Source organism: Danio aesculapii, chromosome 14 (assembly GCF_903798145.1).
Source record: "Danio aesculapii chromosome 14, fDanAes4.1, whole genome shotgun sequence".
NCBI lineage: Eukaryota > Metazoa > Chordata > Actinopteri > Cypriniformes > Danionidae > Danio > Danio aesculapii.
Window position 1 is genome coordinate 55,917,339 of NC_079448.1, and position 23,821 is coordinate 55,941,159.

General features: G+C 39.7%; 1 protein-coding gene across 5 annotated transcripts in view; it reads left to right on the forward strand.

Annotated features, from left to right (window-relative positions):
- Positions 1–23,821, forward strand: part of LOC130240306 (transcription factor COE3) — a 265,366-nt gene that overhangs the window by 236,524 nt on the left and 5,021 nt on the right. For 2 of the 5 annotated variants that reach the window (XM_056471755.1, XM_056471756.1), the window contains exons 12-15: positions 4,800–4,865; positions 5,677–5,851; positions 16,509–16,694; positions 22,873–23,055. In XM_056471755.1, coding sequence (XP_056327730.1) covers positions 4,800–4,865; positions 5,677–5,851; positions 16,509–16,694; positions 22,873–23,055 — 610 coding nt within the window. The remainder of the gene's footprint in view (positions 1–4,799; positions 4,866–5,676; positions 5,852–16,508; positions 16,695–22,872; positions 23,056–23,821) is intronic. The other 3 variants (XM_056471758.1, XM_056471760.1, XM_056471759.1) reach the window with 2 other exon arrangements.

The window sequence follows — 23,821 nt, forward strand, 5'->3', positions numbered from 1 at the left end:
TTCCATTCAGACTAGCTTCATTAACCTGACAGATCTTACACGTGTACTGCCGAAGCTATGGGGAAGTTTGCATTGAATAGACCACATGAAAGCAAATGGCATAGTGATGAAACAAACAAACACTAATAAAGCAATATTATTACCTTATAATAAACCATATATTTAACAATAAACATTTTAGGATTTGTTAAAAACTATTTTGAATTGTGTGCATGTGTGTGCCTGTCTGCATGCATGTGTGTGTGTGTCTCTCTCAGTTAAATTCAATTCAAAGCTGCATTATTGGTATGATTGTAAATGAGACAATATTGCCAAAGCTTGACGTGTGGACACATAGAAAAATATAATAACAATAAAACGATTAAAATGAAAGAATAGAAACAAAATATCGTAACAATATAAACTTGCAACAAACAAGAACAACAACGTGTGTGTGTGTCTCTCTCTCTCTCTCTCTCTCTCTCTCTCTCTCCCTGGGGTATTTTTTCCTTTGTTTTCCTCCAGCCGTTCTCCTTTGCTCATCTTTCAGCAGTGTTTTCTGTCTGCTTCTCGTCAGGAGATTTACAATCAGTTTCCTCCTTCAGTCTGTTCTTCTGCGGCTCAATCCTGCGCTCGCTCTGTCCGTGTTTACTCTATACTTTCATCTGTGTGTCTCTTTGTTTCCTGTCAAGTGTGTGTGTGTGTGGTTTCAGTGTAATACCCCTGGGAGCTCCAGCAGAGGTTGCCATAATACCAGCTCTGATTCACCTCCACACCTCCGCTTGTCTCCTGTTTCTGTGTGTGTGTATGTGCCCAAATGTCCCCACAAGTATAGCTATACTAATACATTTTGACAAAAACATAATGTGTGTCTTAAAATATGTTTGTGTGCGTGCATTCATTGTGTGTGTGTGCATACATGTGTTCATGTGTGTGTGTGTGTGTGTATGTGTGAAATATAAATGCACGAGCTGAGTGATGGTTTCCTGCTTCACCTGTGCAGAAAACTGTTGAAGAATTAAACGTTAATGCAGTACAGATGGAGCAGATGGAAAATGATAAAGCACAAGAAGCCGTTGTCAGATTATTATGGCCTGACTGTGTTTCTCTTACTGAGAACTGTGTGTGTGTGTGTGTGTGTGTGTGTGTGTGTGTGTGCGCGTGTGCGTGTGCGTGTGTGTGTGCGTGTGTGTGTGAGATAAATTATTAAGCAAACAAAATAAGAACTCAAAATCAATTGCATGTATGCATATATACACATACACACACACACACACACACACACACACACACACACACACACACCGGCCACTTTATTAGGTACACCTGTCCAGCTGCTCATTAACACAAATTTCTAATCAGCCAATCACATGGCAGCAGCACAATGCATTTAGGCATGTAGACCTGGTCAAGAGGATCTGCTGCAGGTCAAAGCGAGCATCAGAATGGGGAAGAAAGGGGATTTAAAACACTTTGAATGTGGCATGGTTGTTGGTGCCAGACGGGCTGCTCTGAGTATTTCAGAAACTGCTGATCTACTGGGGTTTTCACGCACAATTATCTCTAGGGTTTACAGAGAATGGTCCGACAAAGAGGAAATATCCAGTGAGCGGCAGTTCTGTGGGCGCAAATGCCTTGTTGATGCCAGAGGTCAGAGGAGAATGGCCAGACTGGTTCCAGCTGATAGAAAGGCAACAGTAACTCAAATAAGCACTCGTTACAACCGAGGTCTGCAGAAGAGCATCTCTGAACACACAACACGTCCAACCTTGAGGCGGATGGGCTACAGCAGCAGAAGACCACACCGGGTGCCGCTCCTGTCAGCTAAGAACAGGAAACTGAGGCCTACAATTCACACAGGCTCACCAAAACTGGACAATAGAAGATTGGAGAAACGTTGCCTGGTCTGATGAGTCTCCATTTCTGCTGCCACATTCGGATGCTCGGCTCACAATTTGGCCTCAACAACATGAAAGCATGGATCCATCCTGCCTTGTATCAGCGGTTCAGGCTGCTGGTGGTGGTGTAATGGTGTGGGGGATATTTTCTTTGGGTCCATTAGTACCAATTGAGCATGGTGTCAACACCACAGCCTACCTGAGTATTGTTGCTGACCATGTCCATCCCTTTATGAGCACAGTGTCTCCATCTTCTGATTGCTACTTCCAGCAGGATAACGCACCATGTCATAAAGCCCCAATCATCTCAGACTGGTTTCTTGAACATGACAATGAGTTCACTGTACTCAAATGGCCTCCACAGTCACCAGAGCTCAATCCAATAGAGCACCTTTGGGATGTGGTGGAATAGGAGATTGGCATCATGGATGTGCAGCCGACAAATCTGCAGCAACTGCGTGATGCTATCATGTCAATATGGAGCAAAATCTCTGAGGAATATTTCCAGTAGCTTGTTGAATCTCTGACACCAAGGATTAAGGCAGATCTGAAGGCAAAAGGGGTCCAACTCGGTACTAGTCAGGTGTACCTAATGAAGTGGTGAGTGTGTTTGTATATATATGTATATATACACACAATATTAGAAAAAAAAATCTGTAAATTAAACAGAATTGAAATGTGAGTGCATATGTATGTGTGTATATGTTTGCATGAGTGTGTGTTTTTGTGACAAATGTGGGGGGACACAAATGTGTATTACAGGTATCACAGGAGATTGTGCCTTATGAGGACATTCCTCATCTTCAAAGGCTTCTAAATCACACAGAATTAACCTTTTTACTGAAAGTAAAACTGTAAAAGTTTATTGTAAGCGACAGGGTTAAGTGTAGGACGATAGAAAAAACATTTGTGCAGTGTGTGTTTGTGTGTGACCTTGTATTCCGTATGCCGGATGGACATTTGGCATAAGTACAGCAATACCAGTAAATTTTGACCTTGCATGTCCATGTTTTTTTCTTCGGTCCCCATGAGGACACATCTCATATATTAGGCAGAATGAAGAATAGTGAAGATGTAGAAGTGTGCATTGTTTGCTCTGTGTGTGTGTGTGTGTGCTGAGTTTAGGGGGAGACGAGAAAACATAGTCTTTACAGTACTAACATCAGTAGAGATATACTGTAGAGAGACCATATAAGTGTGTGTGAGTTTGACTTTGAGTATGATGTGTGTGTGTGGTCAGAGGAGATGTGTGACTTACACAGGAACACTACAGGATCACACACATACATATGCGTGTGTGAAGAATGACAGTGGAGCATATGTGTACACTTTGAACGGATCACTGCATCAGTGTGTGTGTGTGTGTGTTATTTGGCACAGGGTGTGTGTTCGTGTGTGTGTGACAGGTTGGTGTAAATGAAATTCCAACAGCTTCTTTTTCAGTCTGCTTCATCACAGGTTTGGCTTCGTTCTAACCACAGCCTACACTTATATACATGGTAAATATCCAGGGTTCTACTCCAAACCAAAGAACCCGATCGGTTTGTGTTCTGAATCAAATATTATAGTTCTTAAGTGACATTTGGCTCTAAAACACACTTTATTTTAGCATGTGCAAGGTTTTATGAAGACTCCGAGCACTTTAATTGGTGTTTTTATACATCCGCTGTTATCACTCAATTGAATGGGCTTTATCAGTGGTTATCAGCTGATAGATGTGGGCCTGTAGGGGTCTTCTGCACCTACTGGTCATCATCCATCCACATTGTTAATTAGCTATAATAGTAAGACTCCAGATCTGTTTTACATTACAGTGATGGTTGGAGTAGGGGTGGACGTTAGTAAAATACAAGTTTCGGCTTAGTCCCTTTATTAATCTGGGGTCACCACAGCGGAATGAACCACCAACTTATCCAGCATATGTTTTACGCAGCGGATGCTCTTCCAGCTGCAACCCATCTCTGGGAAACATCCATCCACACTCATACACTACGGACAATTTAGCCTACCCAATTCCCCTATAGCGCATGTCTTTGGACTGTGGGGGAAACCGGAGCACCTGGAGGAAACCCACGCGAACGCAGGGAGAACATACAAACTCCACACAGTAATAAAATACAATTAATGGGAAATTTAATAAATAATATAAACAATTCTTGTTAAATTTCGACCGCAGCTGAATGTGATCTATACCTGATTAACCATGTGGATGGATGATAACAGCATACTGAGCCTACCAGTACCACGTATACCACCAGGAAGAAAAGAAGAACTTATATTAAAGTAAAGGAGTTATTTATCATATATTGATCTGATAAATTATATCTAATGTTTTAATGTTGAACTGTATTCATTTATTTATAGTTATTTATTTATTCTGTATCATTGAGATATGAAGATATCATTATACAATGTGATTTTATCTTGAGTTGCTAATCTATTAATAAATAAACCCAAACTACAGTGATGTTTGTGAATTAGCTGTGGCTTTTGCAGTTTGGATGCTCGTCTGCAGATATGAATGCATTGGAGATGAAACTTTTAAGGGGAAATTGAAACTTCACCTTTTAGAAAAGGCTTTTGATACGCAAGTTATTTGAACTTGCTGTTTTCTTCTATATATATATATATATGTTTTATGTATTGTGTGTTGGTTTATTCCTTTGGTCTTGTCTGATAATTTGTATGCAGCTTGTGTACAGCACGATGGTCAACAACTGTTGTTATATTGTGCTTGCTTTATAAATAAGAAAGTATTTCCTCACAGTGTTTTTGACACTCTATGTGGTTGATTTGATTATTTATTTATATCATTATGCTGTCAAACTGTTGTATAAATGCAATATCACCCATGCAGAACTGTGATGTGGCTGTATATCAGCACTGATGTCATACTAACTACAATGTGTGTGTGTGTTTTAGGAGGTTCTGCTGAAGAGAGCTGCAGATCTGGTGGAAGCTCTGTACGGGATGCCTCACAACAACCAGGTATGATTTGAAACACAAATAATCACATTTTACAGGACATTAGCGGATATTATTACATGGCTGTCTGGAATACTGGATTCTGATTGGTCATTCGTGACATTTCAAAGTCTGTTATTCCCAGATAACAACTGCTGATTAACACAGACTCGTCCGGGATCTGAGAATTATCTTGAGCGTCAGTGAATACGTTCATCCATATACTTGAACTACTTGCCATCTTGTGAATGAGTAATACGTAGGCTGGTATATGCTCCATTCAACCCTTTCCTGCCAGCTTTACATTTAATAATGCGCAGATTAGTGTATACACCATGAGCTGTTTAATTTCTGTCAGCTTTGCGTGATGATGTCATCTTGTGACCGAATAATTATTCAAAAGAACCGAGGAAAGTCAGATAAGCTTATATATTTAGTGATGACCCAAATGAGCCTGTGTTATTAGTATGCCTGTTTATTATTAGGGAATAATATACCCTGGAGTGTCATGACTGACCAATCAGAATCAAATATTCCAGAGAGCCGTGTAATAATCAGTGTAATTTACATCCTGCTCTTCAGTCTTCTACAGCAGCTGCTGATAAACCTGATGAGTTTTATTCTGCCAAACAACCGTCTGGATGTACTTTATCCTTTATTTAACCCTCCTGTAGACTTACGGGTCCAAACTGACCCAGGCTCATCTTCTAAACTATAGTAAATAAACTGTGACTGTCTGAATAATCATATAACAGAATAAATGTCTAAATAATTTAGTTTTGAGTTCTGTATCTTGATGTAACATGCGTCATTGAGAAGTGTGTGTGTGTGTCAGGAGATCATCCTGAAGCGTGCGGCTGACCTGACGGAGGCTCTGTACAGTGTGCCGCGGAGCCACAATCAGCTGCCCTCTCTGACGGGCTCCAGCGCTCACTCCGGCATGATGGGAGTCAACTCCTTCAGCAGCCAGCTCGCCGTCAACATTTCTGAGGCCTCGCAGGCGGACCAGGGTCAGTGCATGTGTGATATTCATTACATTGTATGGACCAGATGTCCCCACAAATATAGCAATACCAGTACGTGTTGACCAAAACAAAAACAAGTGTGTGTGTGTGTGTGCGTGTGTGCGTGCGTGATATTCATTACATAGTATGTAGACATAGACCAAATGTGTGTGCTTGGTATTTATTAATTGTACGGACCAAATGTCCCCACAAATATAGCAAAACCAGTAAGTTTTGACAAAAGCAACAATTAGTGTGTGTGTGCATGTGTAAATAGAATATTTATAACATTGTATGCCCCAAATGTCCCCACAAGTATAGCAATATCAGTAGGTTTTGACAAAAGCAAGAGTGTGTGTGTGCCTGGTATTTATTACATTGTATGGACCAAATGTCCCCATACGTATAGCAATACCAGTAAGTTTTGCCAAAAGCAAAAATAAGTGTGTGCGCCTGGTATTTAGAACATTTCACAGACCTAATGTCCCCACAAGTATAGCAATACCAGTCTTTTTTTGACAAAAGCAAAATCATGTGTGTGTATGTGTGTCCTTGTATTGCCTATGTCATGGGGACATTTGGTAAATATGGTACCAGAAAGTTTTGAAAAAATCAAAAACAAGTGTGTGTGTGTAAGAGAGCGTGTGAGTGTGTTTGTGACCTTGTACTCCTTATGTTGTGGGGACATTTGGTAAATATAGTAATACCAGAGAGTTGTGAAGAAATCAAAAATGTGTGTGTGTGTGTGTGTGTGTGTGTGTGACCTTGTATTCTTCATGTCATGGGGACATTTGGCTGAAGTACAGCAATACCAGTAAATGTTGACCTTGTGGGGACTTTTTTTTAAAACCCAACAAGTGTGTATAAAAGGATAGCAGAACCTACTAAAAACAAAGTACTAAATGTGTGTGTGTGTGTGTGTTTTGACGTATTGACATATATATAAGTCAATATATAAGTAACATAAAAGTTGTGTTACTTGAAATAAACATTCATTCATTCATTTATTCATTTTCTTTTCGGCTTAGTCTCTTTATTAATCCGAGGTCACCACAGCGGAATGAACCGCCAACTTATCCAGCATATGTTTTTCGCAGTGGATTCCCTTCTAGCCGAAACCCAACACCGGGAAACACCCATACACACTCATTCACACACACACTCACACACTACGGCCAGTTTAGTTAATCAGTTCCCCTATAGCGCATGTGTTTGGACTGTGGAGGAAACCTGAGCACCCGGAGGAAACCCACACCAACACTGGGAGAACATGCAAACTCCACACAGAAACACCAACTGACCCAGCCGGGACTCAAACCAGTGATCTTCTTGCTGTGAGGCGATCGTGCTACCCACTGCGCCACCGTGACGCCCTGAAATAAACATTTAAATTGAATTTTAATATATAAAAATATAGATATATTTATTTTTCCAGCAAATGTTTCTCTTTTTTACTTAAATATTTAAATATTTACTAAAATTACCCAAAAAATGCAAAAACTTTCTTTAGAATTTAAATAAAAAAACATTTAAACTATTAAGAAAACTAAAAACCAATCCAATTAGTTGCTTCTGTCAATGTTTATAACTCCTAATAACTCATGCAGTACGTTTGAAGCTGCTGCGAACCCGACTCATTTAAATACTGTAGTTGATTTGCATACAGATCAGGGGGCACAATTAATCGTGTTAATGTTTTTATCACACTATCTTCAGTTGAATTGATCACACGTTTACGGCCCTACAGAGTGTCTGACTGCTCTGATTGAGACACCATTCAGGATTTCTCACACACACACACACACACACACATGGCTCTACGTTAGGATGTCATGACTGTGTTTTGGCAGATCTGTCACACGCTGCACTCAAAACTGCCACTCACCTGACAATAGAAAACACTGATCAATGTGTGTGCGTACAGTACAGTATGTGTGTGTACATAGTCTATCTGCCTGTGTGTGTCAGAGTATGCATGTGTACATTGTGTGTGTCAGTGCATGCATGTGTATGTACATTGTGTGTGAGCGCATAAGTGTGTGTCTCCATGTGTGTTAATGCACATGTTTGTGTGTATACATTGCTATGCGCATGCATATGTGTTTGTCTGCCTGTGTGAGTGCGTGCATGTGTGTGTATGAATACTGTAAGCATGTATGTCTGCTGTTGTGGGTGTGTTCATTGTATGTGTATAAGTGTGTGTCTGCCTCTGTACATGTGTGAGTGCTTTTGTGTGTGTGTGTCTGCTTGTGTGTGTGTGCGTGCGCAGTAGCATGTTTTTCTGAATGTGTGTGTCTGCCTGCCTATGTGTGTGTGCACGCTGAGAGAAGTGTGAGCGGCGCGGCTGTGAAGAGACTCAGAATGACAGCGCTACACCAGTCAAACACATTATTTGCAAACGCAGTTATGGAGCGCAGACACATCTGAGTTCGTCTGTGTATTAAAATCAAGATCTAATGATGGATCTACAGTTCTGCGAGCTCACACACTTTTAGCAGAAACAGTGTTCAGCTGACCCTCATCATACAGACACGTTCTGCTCACGTTAGAGGCTTTAAGGACCCCAGATCACCCTATTTTAGCTCAAAATGATATGCCTTTGAAAGATTTTTGCTAATTGTTATGGAAAGTTTACCTACTGTAATCAAAAAAGGGCTGATTGACTTAAAATAAAATGCAAAATATACACAAAATATTCAATAAACTTTATATGCATTCATTTGTTTCCTCAATATTCTTAATTCTTAAATGCATTACAGTTATAACAATCATAAAGGTTTCTTGATCATCAGGTTATCATATTAAACTGATTTCTGAAGGAGTGAGAAATAAATTATTCAGGAAATTCTTTGAAATCTGCAGAGTGTGTAACATTGTGTGTGTGTGTGTGTGTGTGTGTGTGTGTGTGTGTGTGTGTGTGCGTGTGCGTGTGCGTGCACGCGCACCAGTGACGTGCGGGGAGTTTTGTGGCTGGTGAGGCACGACTCTTTCAGGGTCAGATTTACAAATATATGCACCCAATATATTTGCCGACTCGACTACTGATTGGGTTTCATATCTAGGCCCACATGGAATCTGCACACACAGAAATCTGCAGATTTTCCAGAGTTTTTTTTCTTCCACAGATTTTCCAGAGTTTACTTTAATTTTGTTAAATTTTGTTTATTTACTTCTATTAATGTGTGTAAATCTATATTTATTCAGTTTTTTTTTATTAATTTCAGTAATATTATTGTCTAATATGAAAGTGTTCGTTTGATTTATGTACAGTGCCGTTTGTACAGTAATATTTTCTGTCCTTTAGTTGAGATATTATATGAGAGGCTTGCTTTGTTTACCAAATAAGTGGATCTAATTGGATATGCATTTTAAGCGTTAAATAAAAGTTAAAAAGGGATTTTTTTTATTTCATATATTATGTTTTTTTGTTATGTTACTCCCAAAATAATTCTGCATAAATCCACAGATTTTTTACAAAATTCTCAGCAGAAATAGCAAAAAAAATGTTCGCAGATTCTGTCTGGCCCTACTTATATATTATACAGTGGTGTAAAGTAACAAATGACAAATACTCAAATGACTGTAATTGAGTAGTTTTTCACAGGATTTGTAATTTACTTATTAGTTTAAAAAATGTGTACCTTCCCTTGAGTACATTTGTAGTGCAGTATTGGTACTTTTACTCCACTATTTTCCTTCAACCTGCAGTCACTACTGGTTTTTTTCTTGTCTATGGAGATTAGAAAAATCAGTCCTGTGATTTCCTGTCCAATCAAATCACACATAGAAAGTAGCTCACATCATAATGAACTACCTCAAGACATGGCCGATTTATAAATGCAGAAATGGAAGCATTAAAATTGTCCAAGATGTCTAAAATTTTTACACATAATGATCGAGAGACTGTTTAGATGCATTTCGCTTATGAGATGACAATGGATGTTTACTGTATGATGATCAAAATGGCCTTAAACAATATCTGAATGCACTACAGAATGTTACGTTTACACACATCCACAAATTACATGATATTGGCCCAAAGAAGAATGAAAAATGTAGCGATTTAATTTGACGTGCAAAAACACCAAGGTGGATGCTACAGACAGCCTATAACAAGCACACTGGTCTTACCTTTACTTTAAATTATGTCTTCAATGACTTGAATTACTTTGACTTTTGTCCTGTTCTTTGAAGCAATCCCTTTAGCTCTGGTTTTGGTCATCCATTATTTATTAACGTTTTGATTGAAGTCTAATTTTGAGAAATTATTGACCTGACATATTACATCTGCCATTTTTACAGTCAGTCAGAGCAAAACATAAAATAACGGACTCCAATTGAACATTACTTGCTGTAGAAAAACAACAACCACTAAACAAGAATACCTGTGAGCTCACATGCGCCCTCTTCAGTGCAGCAGAGCTACTGCCTGCCTCACCTCATGTCTTTTCAGCGCGGCTGCAAGTCAGATCCTAACACTAAATAAGTAATATATATATACGTGAAATGCATTACCTATCATATGCAAAGCGAGGACATTTCATAAAGATGTCTACAATGTATAAAAACATTAACACAGCATTACATTGGTAGCATACACTGACGTGAGGCAGAGCTCAGTGCTGCCTCAGCTCACTTCCTGCGCTGTAATTGATCAGGAGAAAGGCAGAATACAGCGATTTAGATTTATTAAAAGGATTGAAATCATTTGAAATCATTTATAGCACAGATCAGTGCACAAATATTTATTTTATCATTAGTGTACAGTCGTGGCCAAAGGTTTGAGAATTACATAAATATTGGATATTGAAAAGTTGCTGCTTAAGTTTTTATAACAGCAATTTGCTCATACTATATAAGTTATGAAGAGTGATCAGATGAATTGTAAATTCCTTCTTTGCCCTGCAAATTAACTTAATCCTAAACAAAAACTTTCCACTGCATTTCATTGCTGATCATTATGTCCAGCTGATTGGGTTAGAATGGCAGACTTGACATGTTAAAAGGAGGGTGATGCTTGAAATCACTGTTCTTCCATTGTTAACCATGGTGAGCTGCAAAGAAACGTGTGCAGCCATCTTTGCGTTGCATAAAAACGGCTTCACAGGCTAGGATATTGTGGCTACTAAGATTGCACCTAAATCAACAATTTATAGGATCATCAAGAACTTCAAGGAAAGAGATTCAACTCTTGTTAAGAAGGCTTTAGGGCAGGGGTCACCAATCTCAGTCCTGGAGGGCCGGTGTCCCTGCAGAGTTTAGCTCCAACTTGCCTCAACACACCTGCCTGGATGTTTCAAGTACACCTAGTAAGACCTTGATTAGCTTGTTCAGGTGTGTTTGATTAGGGTGGGAGCTAAAATCTGCAGGACACCGGCCCTCCAGGAACAAGTTTGGTGACCACTGCTTTAGGGCATCCAATAAAGTCCAACAAGAGCCAGGATCGTCTCCTAAAGAGTGCCACCAGTGCAGAGCTTGCTCAGGATTGGCAGCAGGCAGGTGGGATCGCATCTCCACACACAGTGAGGCGAAGACTTTTGGAAGATGGCCTGGAGTCAAGAAGGGCAGCAAAGAAGCCCCTTCTCTCCAAAAAAACATCAGGGACAGATTGATCTTCTGCAAAGAGTATGGCGAATCGTCGGTGCCAACAGCATAGTGGAAAGTGCACCGACACATGCACTCCGGTGTTCACGGCAATACAAGTTCGATTCCCACCTCGAGGTCCTATGCCGATCCTTCCCCTCTCTCTGCTCCCCACACTTTCCTGTCAATTCTCTCTACTATCCTGTCAAATAAAGGTGAAAAACCCTAAAAAAGTAATTATAAGTATGGTAAATGGACTGCTGAGGACTGGGGCAAAGTCATATTCTCAGATGAAGCCCCTTTCCGATTGTTTGGGGCATCTGGAAAAAGGCTTGACCGGAGAAGAAAAGGTGAGCGCTACCATCAGTCCTGTGTCAAGCCAACAGTAAAGCATCCTGAGACCATTCATGTGTGGGGTTGCTTCTCATCCAAAGGAGTGGGCTCACTCACAATTTTCCCCCAAAACACAGCCATGAATAAAGAATGGTACCAAAACACCCTCCGATAGCAACTTCTTCCAACAATCCAACAACAGTTTGGTGAAGAACAATGCCTTTTCCAGCACGATGGAGCACCGTGCCACAAGGCAAAAGTGATATCTACGTGGCTCGGGGACCAAAACGTTCCATGGCCTGGAAACTCCCCAGATCCTAATCCCATTGAGAACTTGTGGTCAATCCTCAAGAGGCGGGTGGACAAACAAAAACCCACTAGTTCTGACAAACTCCAAGAAGTGATTATGAAAGGATGGGTTGATATCAGTCAGGATTTGGTCAGAAGTTGATTGAGAGCATGCCTAGTCAAATAGCAGAGGTCCCACACTGCAAATACTGACTCTGCATTAATGTCATGTAACGGTCAATAAAAGCCTTTGAAATGTATGAAGTGCTTGTAATTATATTTCAGTACGTCACAGAAACAACTGAAACAGAGATCTAAAAGCAGTTAAGCAGCAAACTTTGTGAAAACTAATATTAGTGTCGTTCTCAACTTTTGGCCACGACTGTACATCTCATGATGACAGGTGAGGATGATGACAGGTGAGGCACTGCCTCCCCTGCCTCCCCTGAACGCACGTCCCTGGTGTGCACATATTTTAGTGTGCGTGTGGCGTGTGTGAGAGTGTGTGCATGCCTGCATGTGTGAGCATGCATGTATATGTGTGCCTGCACGTTTGTGTGTGTGCGTGTCTGCACGTTTGTGTGCGCGCACCATGCAGTGTGTGTGAGAATTTCCATGCACAAGTCAAGTGTGTTTTCAATCTCTCAGCGCCGGCCATGTTTCTTCTCAGCAGTGGTTCTGACACACACACACACACACACACACACACACACACACACACACACAGGAAGTGGGAAAACATGCGAGACGAGCAGATGAACAAAAGATGAACAGAACTCTCTCTCTCACACACACACACACACACACTCTCTCTCTCGTCTGTTTTCGTCATCCACGCAGGAAAGAAACACCTACAGGAATCATGAGGTCATGGGAAAGGGCCGCTCGCCATTATAAAAATATTGCGTTTCAGACTTGCCGCTCGTGCGCAGTGAAACTTCAGCAGGATTTAATTCGTTTAGCCCGCTGCGCCGCTCCTTCATCCATCAAACTAATTATTGTTTCAAGTTCTCATTAAGTTGCAAACTGATTTACAGAAAACAGCAGCTCTGTCCTCCTGCAGCTCCTGAACACACAGAGGAGCAGAGTTTATTTAGGGGAGATCTCAGATGATCAGCATCCGCTCCCAGAACATATGCAGATGATGATGATGAAGGTCACGTGACTGACAGAAGAGATGCTGAGCTGTCAGTCAAAAAACAAAATACTATCATTTATTAAATACAATATTTATTTTTAGCTAAGGGTGGCTCAGTGGTCAGAACTGTCGCCTCAGAGCAAGAAGGTCGCTGGTTTGAGTCCCAGCTGGGTCAGTTGGTGTTTCTGTGTGGAGTTTGCATGTTGTCCTCGTGTTGGTGTGGGTTTCCTACGGGTGCTCCGGTTCGCCCCACAGTCCAAACACATGCACTATAGGGGAATTGATGAACTAAACTGGCCGTAGTGTGTGTGTGTGTGTGTGAATGAGTGTGTATGGGTGTATTCAACACAATTTCACGGCAATTCGAAACTTTTTGATTTAGTGGCTAATTCGTACAATTTAATATGATTTGCTCATCCGCCAATGACGGTTGGGTTTAGGGGTGGAGTTAGGTGCCATGCCTCCTTTTTAAAATCGTACAATTTCGTACGACTGAACTCGTACAAATTCATACGAATTAGCCACTAAACTAAACTAAAATACTTACGTTTTCTCGTGAGATCAGGCTGGTGTATTGGGTTGCAGCTGGAAGGGCATCCGCTGTGTAAAACACATGCTGCAATAGTTGGTGGTTCATTCCGCTGTGGTGACCCCTGATAAATAAAGGGACTAAGCCGAAGGAAAATGAATGAATGAATTTTTAGCTAAATTAGTTATTATAATAATCATAATAATAATAGTATAATAATGCTGTATGTATACTAATAATACTATATATGTATATATTTGAAAGTCATTGTTTTAACACTAATGTCTAAATGCGTTTGTTATTGTAAGTGTAGATGGATAAGTGTATAAACACCTTGTTGATCATGATGAAGTGTACTTTGTTGAATTGTGGTGATTTTCTGTTTGAAATGCCTCAAATCTAACACTGATGATAATTAGCATTGTTTCATAAGCAATTCTTCTTGAAATGTAAGAGTTAACCTTAAAATTCATTCATTCGTTTTCTTTTTCGGCTTAGTCCCTTTATTATTCTGGGGTCGCCACAGTGGAATGAACCGCCAACTTATCCAGCATATGTATTTCACAGCGGATGCCCTTCCAGCTGCAACCACTCACTGGGAAACACCCATACACACTCATTCACACACACACACACACACACACACACACACACACTCATACACTACGGCCAGTTTAGTTCAATTCCCCTATAGAGCATGTGTTTGGACTGTGGGGGAAACCGGAGCACCCGGAGGAAACCCACACCAACACGGTGAGAACATGCCAACCTAAAAATTGTATATTCATATTTATTTATATATTTCATTAGTCAGTGATTAAAAATTAATTTTATCTTTAAAATAATACAAAACAAATAATATAAATAGAGTTTATAGAAACTACCCTTTTATTGTAACATGTATTGTACACTTGTAACAACAAAATGCATTTACAGTGCTAATCTACAAAAAAATTAAAACATTAAAAAAATGCTTTAAACTATTAAGGAAAATATAGAATATAAAATAAATGACAATAAAGTACAATATATGTCACTAATATTTGTTGATTGGAGGCTGAATAAAAATTAGATCAAGAGTTAAACTGTAACTGTTTTGAAGTGCCCTTTCTAAATATTTTTGTGCAGTTTTTATTGTTTTATATAGTAGTTACTCTTAAAGCCCAGAGAGTGAAAAAGGATGTATGCCAAGTCAACTTCCTTTTTAGTTTTGGCAGACTATGAATGTTTCTGGAAATAGAGAAAATACAAACAAGAGTAAGAACATTTCTGTAAGAACACTCTGTTCAGGACTTACCCATGAGTGTGTTGTTTTGATTACCAGCCTGTTGCAGAAGTCACACTAGCTCTGATAAACTATAAGTCATATTGTAGTTTACTTTAGTGCACTGTAAAAAAGTCATAGTTGCGTTAAATTTTTAAGTTGAATCAAATTAAACTTATGTGTCCATTGAACTTATATTGTGTTAACCTGACTTAAAACAGCTTGCGTAACTTGTAAAATTAAGTTATAACAGGATAACTTACATTAATACGTTACAATGAACTAAAAACATGTTGTCATGACTATTTGATAATATAATTTTTTACAGTGTATACTGCGATGTAGTGTTGTATAATAAATCCTATAGGTGTAGAAAACTACAGTATTGGTCATTTGTTTTTATTACTGTAGTTTTTGTGTTACCATAGCAACTGTAGAAACACCACAACAGATCAGTTACTATAGTTGTTGTTACCATAGAAACTATAGAATCACCATAACAGATCAGTTACAATAGTTGTTGTTGTTACCATAACAACTGTAGAATCACCACAACAGATTAATTACTGTAGTTGATGTTACCATAGCAACTGTAGAATCACCACAACAGATTAATTACCATTATTGTTGTGTTACTATTGTTGTTGTGTTACCATGGCAACTGTAGAATCACCACAACCGATTGACCTCTATAAATGTTGTTACCATAGCAACTATAGAATCACCACAATAGATTAACTTCTGTACAACAGTTGTTGTGTTACCATAGCAACTGTAGAATCACCATAACAGATTAATTATTATAGTTGTTGTGTTACCGTAGCAACTTATGAACCACCACAACAGATTAACTTCTATAGTTGTTTTACCAGCGGAACTGTAGAATCACCACAACAGATTAATTTCTATCGTTATTGCGTTAACATGGCAGTTGTAGAATCAATACAACAGAATAATTCCTATAGTGGTTGTTGTTACCATAGCAACTATAGAATCACCACAACGTATTAACTATTATAGTTGTTGTGTTGCCATAGCAACTGTAGAATCACCACAACAGATTAACATCTATAGTTGTGTTGCCATAGCAACTGTAGAATCGCCACAACAGAATAGCTTCTGTAGTTGTTGTCTTACCCTTGCATTTGTAGAATCATCACAACAGATGAATTACTATAGTTGTTGTTACCATAGAAACTATGGAATCGCCACAATATATTAACTAATATAGTTGTTGTGTTACCATAGCAACTGTAGAATCAGCACAACATATTCATTTCTATAGCTGCTGTGTTACCATCACAACTGTAGAATCAGCACAAAATATTAACTTCTATAGCTGCTGTGTTACCATAGCAAATGTAGAAGCACCACAGTAGATAATTCAAGTACATGTTCTATAGCGCGTTTCAAAATCACTACAGGATTTCCAATATATTACTATAAAAATGTCCATATAGGTCAGATGTTCATTATATTTTAATAATCCAACCGCTCCTCATCAGTTCTATCCTGTGCTGTATTCCAGGTTACTCTCGTAACTCTAACAGCGTGTCTCCTCGCGGGTACGTGCCGAGCTCCACACCGCAGCAGTCCAACTACAACACCATCACCTCCACCATGAACGGATACGGAGCCGCTGGAATGACCAACCTGGGCGTGCCGGGATCCCCGAGCTTCCTCAACGGCTCCGCTGCAAACTCTCCATACGCAAGTGAGTGTCCCCGTCACTCGAACACACCGCAATCTGCACAATACAGCTAATTACAGTCAGATTCCTAAAAGCATCGTTCACACCAAGACTGATAACTGAGCATGCACACTGATGCATGAGTATACATGTGCATGCTGGACTTTTATCATCTGAAGCTTTAAAGGGCAAATGAAGCACTCAGTCAAGTTGACCTTATTTTGTACATTGGATTCCACTTTAATGAAAATATATTAACCAAACTGGATTAATGTAAGCATTTAGCAGAAAACGGCATGTTTTACTGTAGATTTTAGACCTAGGGCGCAGCCATCTTGGAATGTCGCTGTGTCTGATGTCATGGGGTTGGTTGAGTTCCCTGCGCTGAAGATCAGCACGGTGTTTCTCATGGCAGGTTTTTATCCTTCATACATGTTGAGAGATCGAGTTGATTGACTTGATAAGGGAATATGTCCTGACATAACCCACACAGATGTGACTTAGTAAAGTGTGAAGCCATGAATGATTTTAATCGTTGCGTTAGTCTGAATGTAAATGCCCTCGTCAGGCAGCACGAGAGGATCACAGCGCATCAAACGAACAGTATTAACAAAAGGAAAACACAACTGAAGACACTTGTATTTGTTGTATTTGCAGCAGCTCTGTGATGCTCGTCCATAACTTCATGCATTGGGTTAAATTAGGCTGTCCAGTCTCTGTGTTCAGTCCGTTACAAACCCAGACAGGCTGTCAGGCAGCGTAATACAGAGAGTGAATCAAAGCGCATCAAATAATCAGTAATAAAAAGAAAAATAGAATAAATATCTATACTTTTATATTAGACACACATCTGATGCTTGTATTTGCAGCAGCTCCACATCCACAACTTCACGCATTGGGTTAAATTAGGCTTTACAGTCTCCTTTACTTCCATTGTTTCTGTTCAGCACAGGGAACTCAACCAACCCCGTGACGTCAGACACAGCGACGTTCTAAGATGGCTGCGCACGAGGTCTAAAATCTACAGTAAAACATGCCGTTTTCTGCTAAATGCTTACATTAATCCAGTTTGTTTAATATATTTTCATTAAAGTGGAAGCCAATGTACAAAATAAGGTCAACTTGACTGAGTGCTTCATTTCCCCTTTAAATGGTTTTAAGACAAGTAGGTTTTATCATTCAGCTATCATCGAATAATCGTAACGCTTGAAAATAACTCAAACCATGTTTTTCTTATTCACATCAATTTTTAAATATCATTTTATTAAACCACAACTGTTAAAACTATTTAAAAATATATATTTTGTATAGTGTAGTAGTAAAGTGGAGCTGTAGTCCTTGGTGTAGGGTGGCCGGGAAGTGCAAAACAACTTTACAAGGTGTGAAACGCTATTACGAAGCTCGAGACAAATTTACATTTTGTAAAACATTTTTAATCTATTATAAGACACAATTATTTAGGAAAAACAATTTTACCAAGGACGAAACACATTTACATTTTAGAAAAGAATTAACAAGACACAAAACACTTTTACCAGTCCTGAAACACACTTACAATGACAGATTCCTTACGGAGAGGGAATGTACCACCCACCGGAAGTGACGTGGAATGTACCACACAGTGGAAAATATCAGCTCGTGTGTGTGACTGTAGACACAGGTTAACACGAGTCCAAAGGCACGGTTAACATGAGTCTGTGTAACCGTATGCATTGTGTTGTAAATGACGAGAGGACACCATTTTGAGTCTGCACAGAGAATGTTATTATGTTTGTGACAGATCAGCAGCTTCAGCTCATACCATTAAATGTACACTCTTTAGTTCAAGGAAAAGAAATAAGCGAAAGATGGAGGAAACGAGCGAGAGGCGCCGCGGAAGGACGGGAAGACAGAAAAGGGAAAGAGAAAACTCACTCTCACAATTACAAAAGCTAGCATATGAACCATGACAATCCACATATTACATTGTCAAAATGAAAATTATAAATGCATACCTGCACAGAGAATGTTATTATGTCAATGACAGATCAGCAGCTTCAGCTCATACCATTACACTGTCAACAAAAATAACATTCTACAATATAACAAATTGTTTTTACATCAGTTAATACAACACATGATTAAAATTAAACTTAAATATGTATTTGTGTGTGTTGTTTATGACCAGTGCTAAGTTCAATGTGGAACAGGTAGAGCATACCTCTTTAGTTCAAGGAAAAGACCGCGCAAACAATAGTGCAACAGGTATGGCTGATTGGACTATACCACCTTGATGTTAACCTCAAGGGGGAGAAGAGGTGAAACCACTGTCACTTTACAGAGTCTTTTTACATTTATACATTTGTGAACACAAAACTATTTTAAATGAACAGTAACTAAACAGGAGGAAAATATAGAGAAATCAATATGCTTGAAATGATCCTGTTACATCTACAACCATAAAAATTCATCGTTGACCAACTGCGATAACATCATTATGTCATTTAGAGCTATTCTGAGAGCATATCAGCGTGATAGTATGTAGAAACATGTAAACGCAAGTACATGGAAACAATCAAAGCTCGGCATATGTTGACTGATAAAGATATCGAAACCGACCTCACCATGTAGACCAGAATAGTTAGATCGGTCGGTTGATACCTGCGCTGAACCTTTTGACGTGGGTTCGAATCCCGGTGATGACATGTCAATTATAATTATTTCTTTACATTAATTTTGGTTATATACTATAAATATTAAAATCAATAATGTTTACACTGACACCAAGTGATGAGAATATTTATCTGGTATGGGCATGAATCTGCCGATCTGCAAACGTGAACAGTTTACATCTGGAAAGGGTCACCAGTTAACACGGACACCAGTCAAACCGTAACACCGGCTCCGTTCAGTTTACTGTTAAGAGTCCTCAAGCAGATGTTTACACCGTGTAGACTTGACATCATGTCCATGATTACAGCGTACGAGTGGCCCTTGTTAAAATATTGAACACATTGATGCAGTATGTCTGGTGTTTCTGTCTGAGCTGCTTTCTTTAGAAACTTCAAACACCGTCCACACTTAAATCAAAACCTCGTTAAGGGCCTACTCACACTATACTATCCGAACCGTGCCCAGGGGCATTTCCCGGATCGTTTGAGGAGTGTGAGTGCTCTGAATCGGGCTCAGGCACTGAACCCGACCCTGGCCCGGTTGGAAGAGGTGTACCAGAGCGCGGTTCACTTGGGCTTTGGCGAGGTACGCTTGTATGTGAGTGCAAAACGTGCCTGAGCCCGAAACTGAAAGCAAGACATGACTTTTAAGGAACTGTTTCATATAGATTTATTAAACATTCTTTCTGTTCAATAGATACAAACTGTCTTAGATTATTAAAGACCCAAACCCCTCACTGCATGAAAGCTGCGCACCTTCAGCAAACCTCCTAATTTCTGCAGCACCAGGACTTTATGATTGTTTATGAGCGTCAAAAGTGGCTGATCTGTTCGGCGAAACATTTGACTGCGTGTCACTGCATATCAAATGACTTAAACGATGATATAACTAAAGAAATCTCCACTGTGCTGAGCGAGAGCGCTTACTGGGAGGGGGGACAAGCAAGCTTTGGCCTGCTTCAAGGCAACTGTACATAGTGTGAGTACGCCCTAAGCTGCTCATGTGTTTGCCACAAAACGAACAAAACAACCCTCGACTGCAATCCATGTTCGGTCACTATAAACTTTATTTACGGCATGTACTCACAACACGAATTTACCGCGCTCACCACCAACGACAACAACACTTTCCCTGCATCACTTCCGGTGGGTGGTACATTCCCTCTCCGTAAAGTATCTGTCATTGTAAGTGTGTTTCGGGACTGGTAAAAGTGTTTTGCGTCTTGTTTTGCGTCTTGTCGTCCTTTGTAAAATAGTTTTTCCTATATAATTGTGTCTTATGATAGGTGAAAAATGTTTTTCCAAATGTAAATTTGTCTCGAGCTTTGTAAAAGTGTTTAACACTTTGTAATGTTGTTTTGCACTTCCCGGCCATCGTACTAGTGTAAACGAAAGACTCCAAAGAAATAATTTCCAAAACTTCTGTGTAATGGATTGAACCACTGGATCAATAAAGAAGCGCTATCATAAGGAATACAGACTGACTGACTTGTAACACACCTGTGGGAAAATGCTAGAAACCAGTCATTTGCGCAGTGCATGTTGGGTTGAATTTAACCAGCTAAACTTGACCACTCTTAGTGTAAAGGTGGATTTGCGTTGGCAGCTCATCTGAGGGTGTGTGTTTTGTGTCTGAGGAGAAATGAAAGGTTGTGTGTGTGTGTGTTGTTCATGCGCTGTCTCCATCTGAACTAACTCATGTTTTCTCATCTCCTAACACATTAACTGCTCCTCCATGCTTCGCTCACACACTCATCAATAGTTTCCATCCAAAGATGCAGTTAAATTTATGCGCAACTGTAAAATGGCATTAAACATCAGTGAATAACGCAGTGTTTCCATCTAATGAGAAACAAAAGAGAATGAAATGATCAGCTCCTGCTAAACCTGCACAGATATCACTGAGAGAAGTGGAGTTTGCTGCACTGTTGGGATTCTCCACTGTGGTGTTGGGTCTCCTCTAAGAAATGAGTTGCGCCTCAGAAGACGAAGACGAAACGCAATGAACGCGGTGGCTTTTGGAGGCGTGAGACGGGAGTGCAGACAGAAGCTCAAGACAGATCTGGAGGGAATAATAATAATAGAAGAAGAAGAATACTGAAGCACTGTGATGACGGACTGACGGAGGACTGAGGCCTTTTACAATCAGCACAACAACATCTCACATCTGACACAATGGAGAGCTGGAAACATGGAGAGCTGCGGACCAACATTAATGACGCAAACACCCTCACACACACGTTTATATCTGTGAAAACTAAATCACGTCACACACACTGATGAAGCGCATGCGCAGACTTTATTCCCTCTGTTTACATCATAGCTTATGCACAGTTTTCCCTATCAAATCAAACGTTTATCCTGCTCAATACTCAAACATTTATTCCATTAAGGATTACTTTCATTCATTGAAAATTAAACAAACCTAACATCATTGGGGTTGTCCATATTTAACCCAAGTTGGGTTATAAACAACGCAAAGTTTAGGTTGGATAAATTAACATTTTTGACCACAATGACAGATATTTGCTGTTTTCTTTAAGCATTTGATTGCTTTTTAGACTTATCACACTCTAAATAAAGGCTGGGCATTGGTAACCCAACATTGGGTTAAATACGAACAAACGCAACCCATTGGGTTGAAAAGTGTAATTTAAAATTAATAGAAAATAAATAGTTTGTCCTTATTTGACCCAACGTTGGGTTACAACAACCCAGCATTTTTTTAGAGTGATTTTGGGACTTGTGGAGCTGCGCATGGATGGATTTGCTCTTCAGTGTTTGGACTCTCAGCAGTGAAGATTAAACCACACTGAACTGAACTCTGAAATCTGGACTGACACAGTTTCAGTTTACTAAACTTCTGTGTTCAGCTGCTATGACACCATCTACACTGTAAAAGCGCTACACAAATAATAATGCATTGAATTGAAATTGTTGTGCATTTTCAGAAAATGTATTTCGTTAAGCATGTCTTCTGCAATACTTTAAAATGCACATTGGATGGAAACACTGCTGCTGCTTTCTGGCATTATGAGAGGCAAAAATAAAGCTCAGAACGCTGAACATTGCAGCCGAGGTTTATATACTGCCGCCTGTTGATGCACTGGATCTCCAACAGCTGTATTGTGTGTGATTGGCACTTGTTTGGCAGGCAGGCCAGCGCTGTTTCTGTGGCAGGTTTCTGTGCTTTCCCTTCATTATGAGAAGCTGGCAAGAGTTTTCCATTGGAATTTCATTGAAGAAAAACTCATTGCGGGTTTTTTTTGGTGAGAGCTCAGATTGAGTGCACCAGGCCTTTTCTGACCAGAGCATGCAGATGGCCGCATGTCTGATGTCAGTACAAATAAAAGTTAAACATGTGGACTACACTGATGTACTGGAAAGCAAAAGTTCTAAGTTATGGATCAACTTTGCCATGCAGGTGTAACACACGGTTTCATTCCCATGCCATCGCCCTCCCCTTCAATTAACCCTCTAACAGTCGGCATGAGCCACTCATCTGTGTGTGTGTGTGTTTGCATGTGTGTGCGTGTGTGTGTGTGTTTCAGTCACCCCCTCAAGTCCTCTGTTGGAGCCTCACTCCTCCATCTGTCTGTCTGCGGGCCCTTTCTCATTCTCTCCTGTCCATATGATCTCTGCAGTCAAACAGAAGAGCGCCTTCGCGCCGGTCGTCCGGCCACAGAGCTCCCCGCCCCCCACCTGCACCAGCACCAATGGGAGCAGTCTACAGGGTGAGCACCCGCCCCTCTCCTGCCTCTCAGCCATTCAGCACACAAGACCCGCCTTTAGACTCTGACATTAAACTATGGCATGACGTTTTTAGGACAAAGTTGATCCATAACTTCCTACTTGTACCGTTGGTTGCTTTTTGCAGCCCCCAAAATTATACAATTGAAGTAAATAAGTACATTTATTTAACGCAGATGGTGTTTGATGGCGAAAATTTGTTTATGTACCTTCTAATAAATGCTAAGTTGTTGTAACATTATGTTGGATTAAATACGGACAAATCCAAACATTGGTGTTTTTTAGTTTTTAATTGAATTGAAATGACACTTTTTAACTCAACAGTTGGGTTTGTTCATATTTGACCCATCGTTAGAATACAAATATAATTAAATGTTTATAGTGTAATATCAAATTTACATGCAGTCCTAACAAATGATGATTTTCCAATATAAGGTGCATGTTAGAAACCCAAATCTGTGTTTTATTTGTCTTATTTGTTGTTCTCAAGATGCTACAAAAGCACTTCAGAGAACTTTAGTGGTCTTTTCAGATACATTATACACGCTAAAAAATGCTGGGTTGTTATAATCCAATGTTGGGTCAAATATTGACAAACCGAATGTTGGGTTAATTTTATTCAAATGAATTAAAACATTTTAAAACAATTGACACAGCTTTTTGGTTTGTCTACATTTGACCCAACATTGGATTATAACAACCCATCATTTTTTTTAGAGTTTAAGTTTGAGTGATTAGATGATGAGTGAT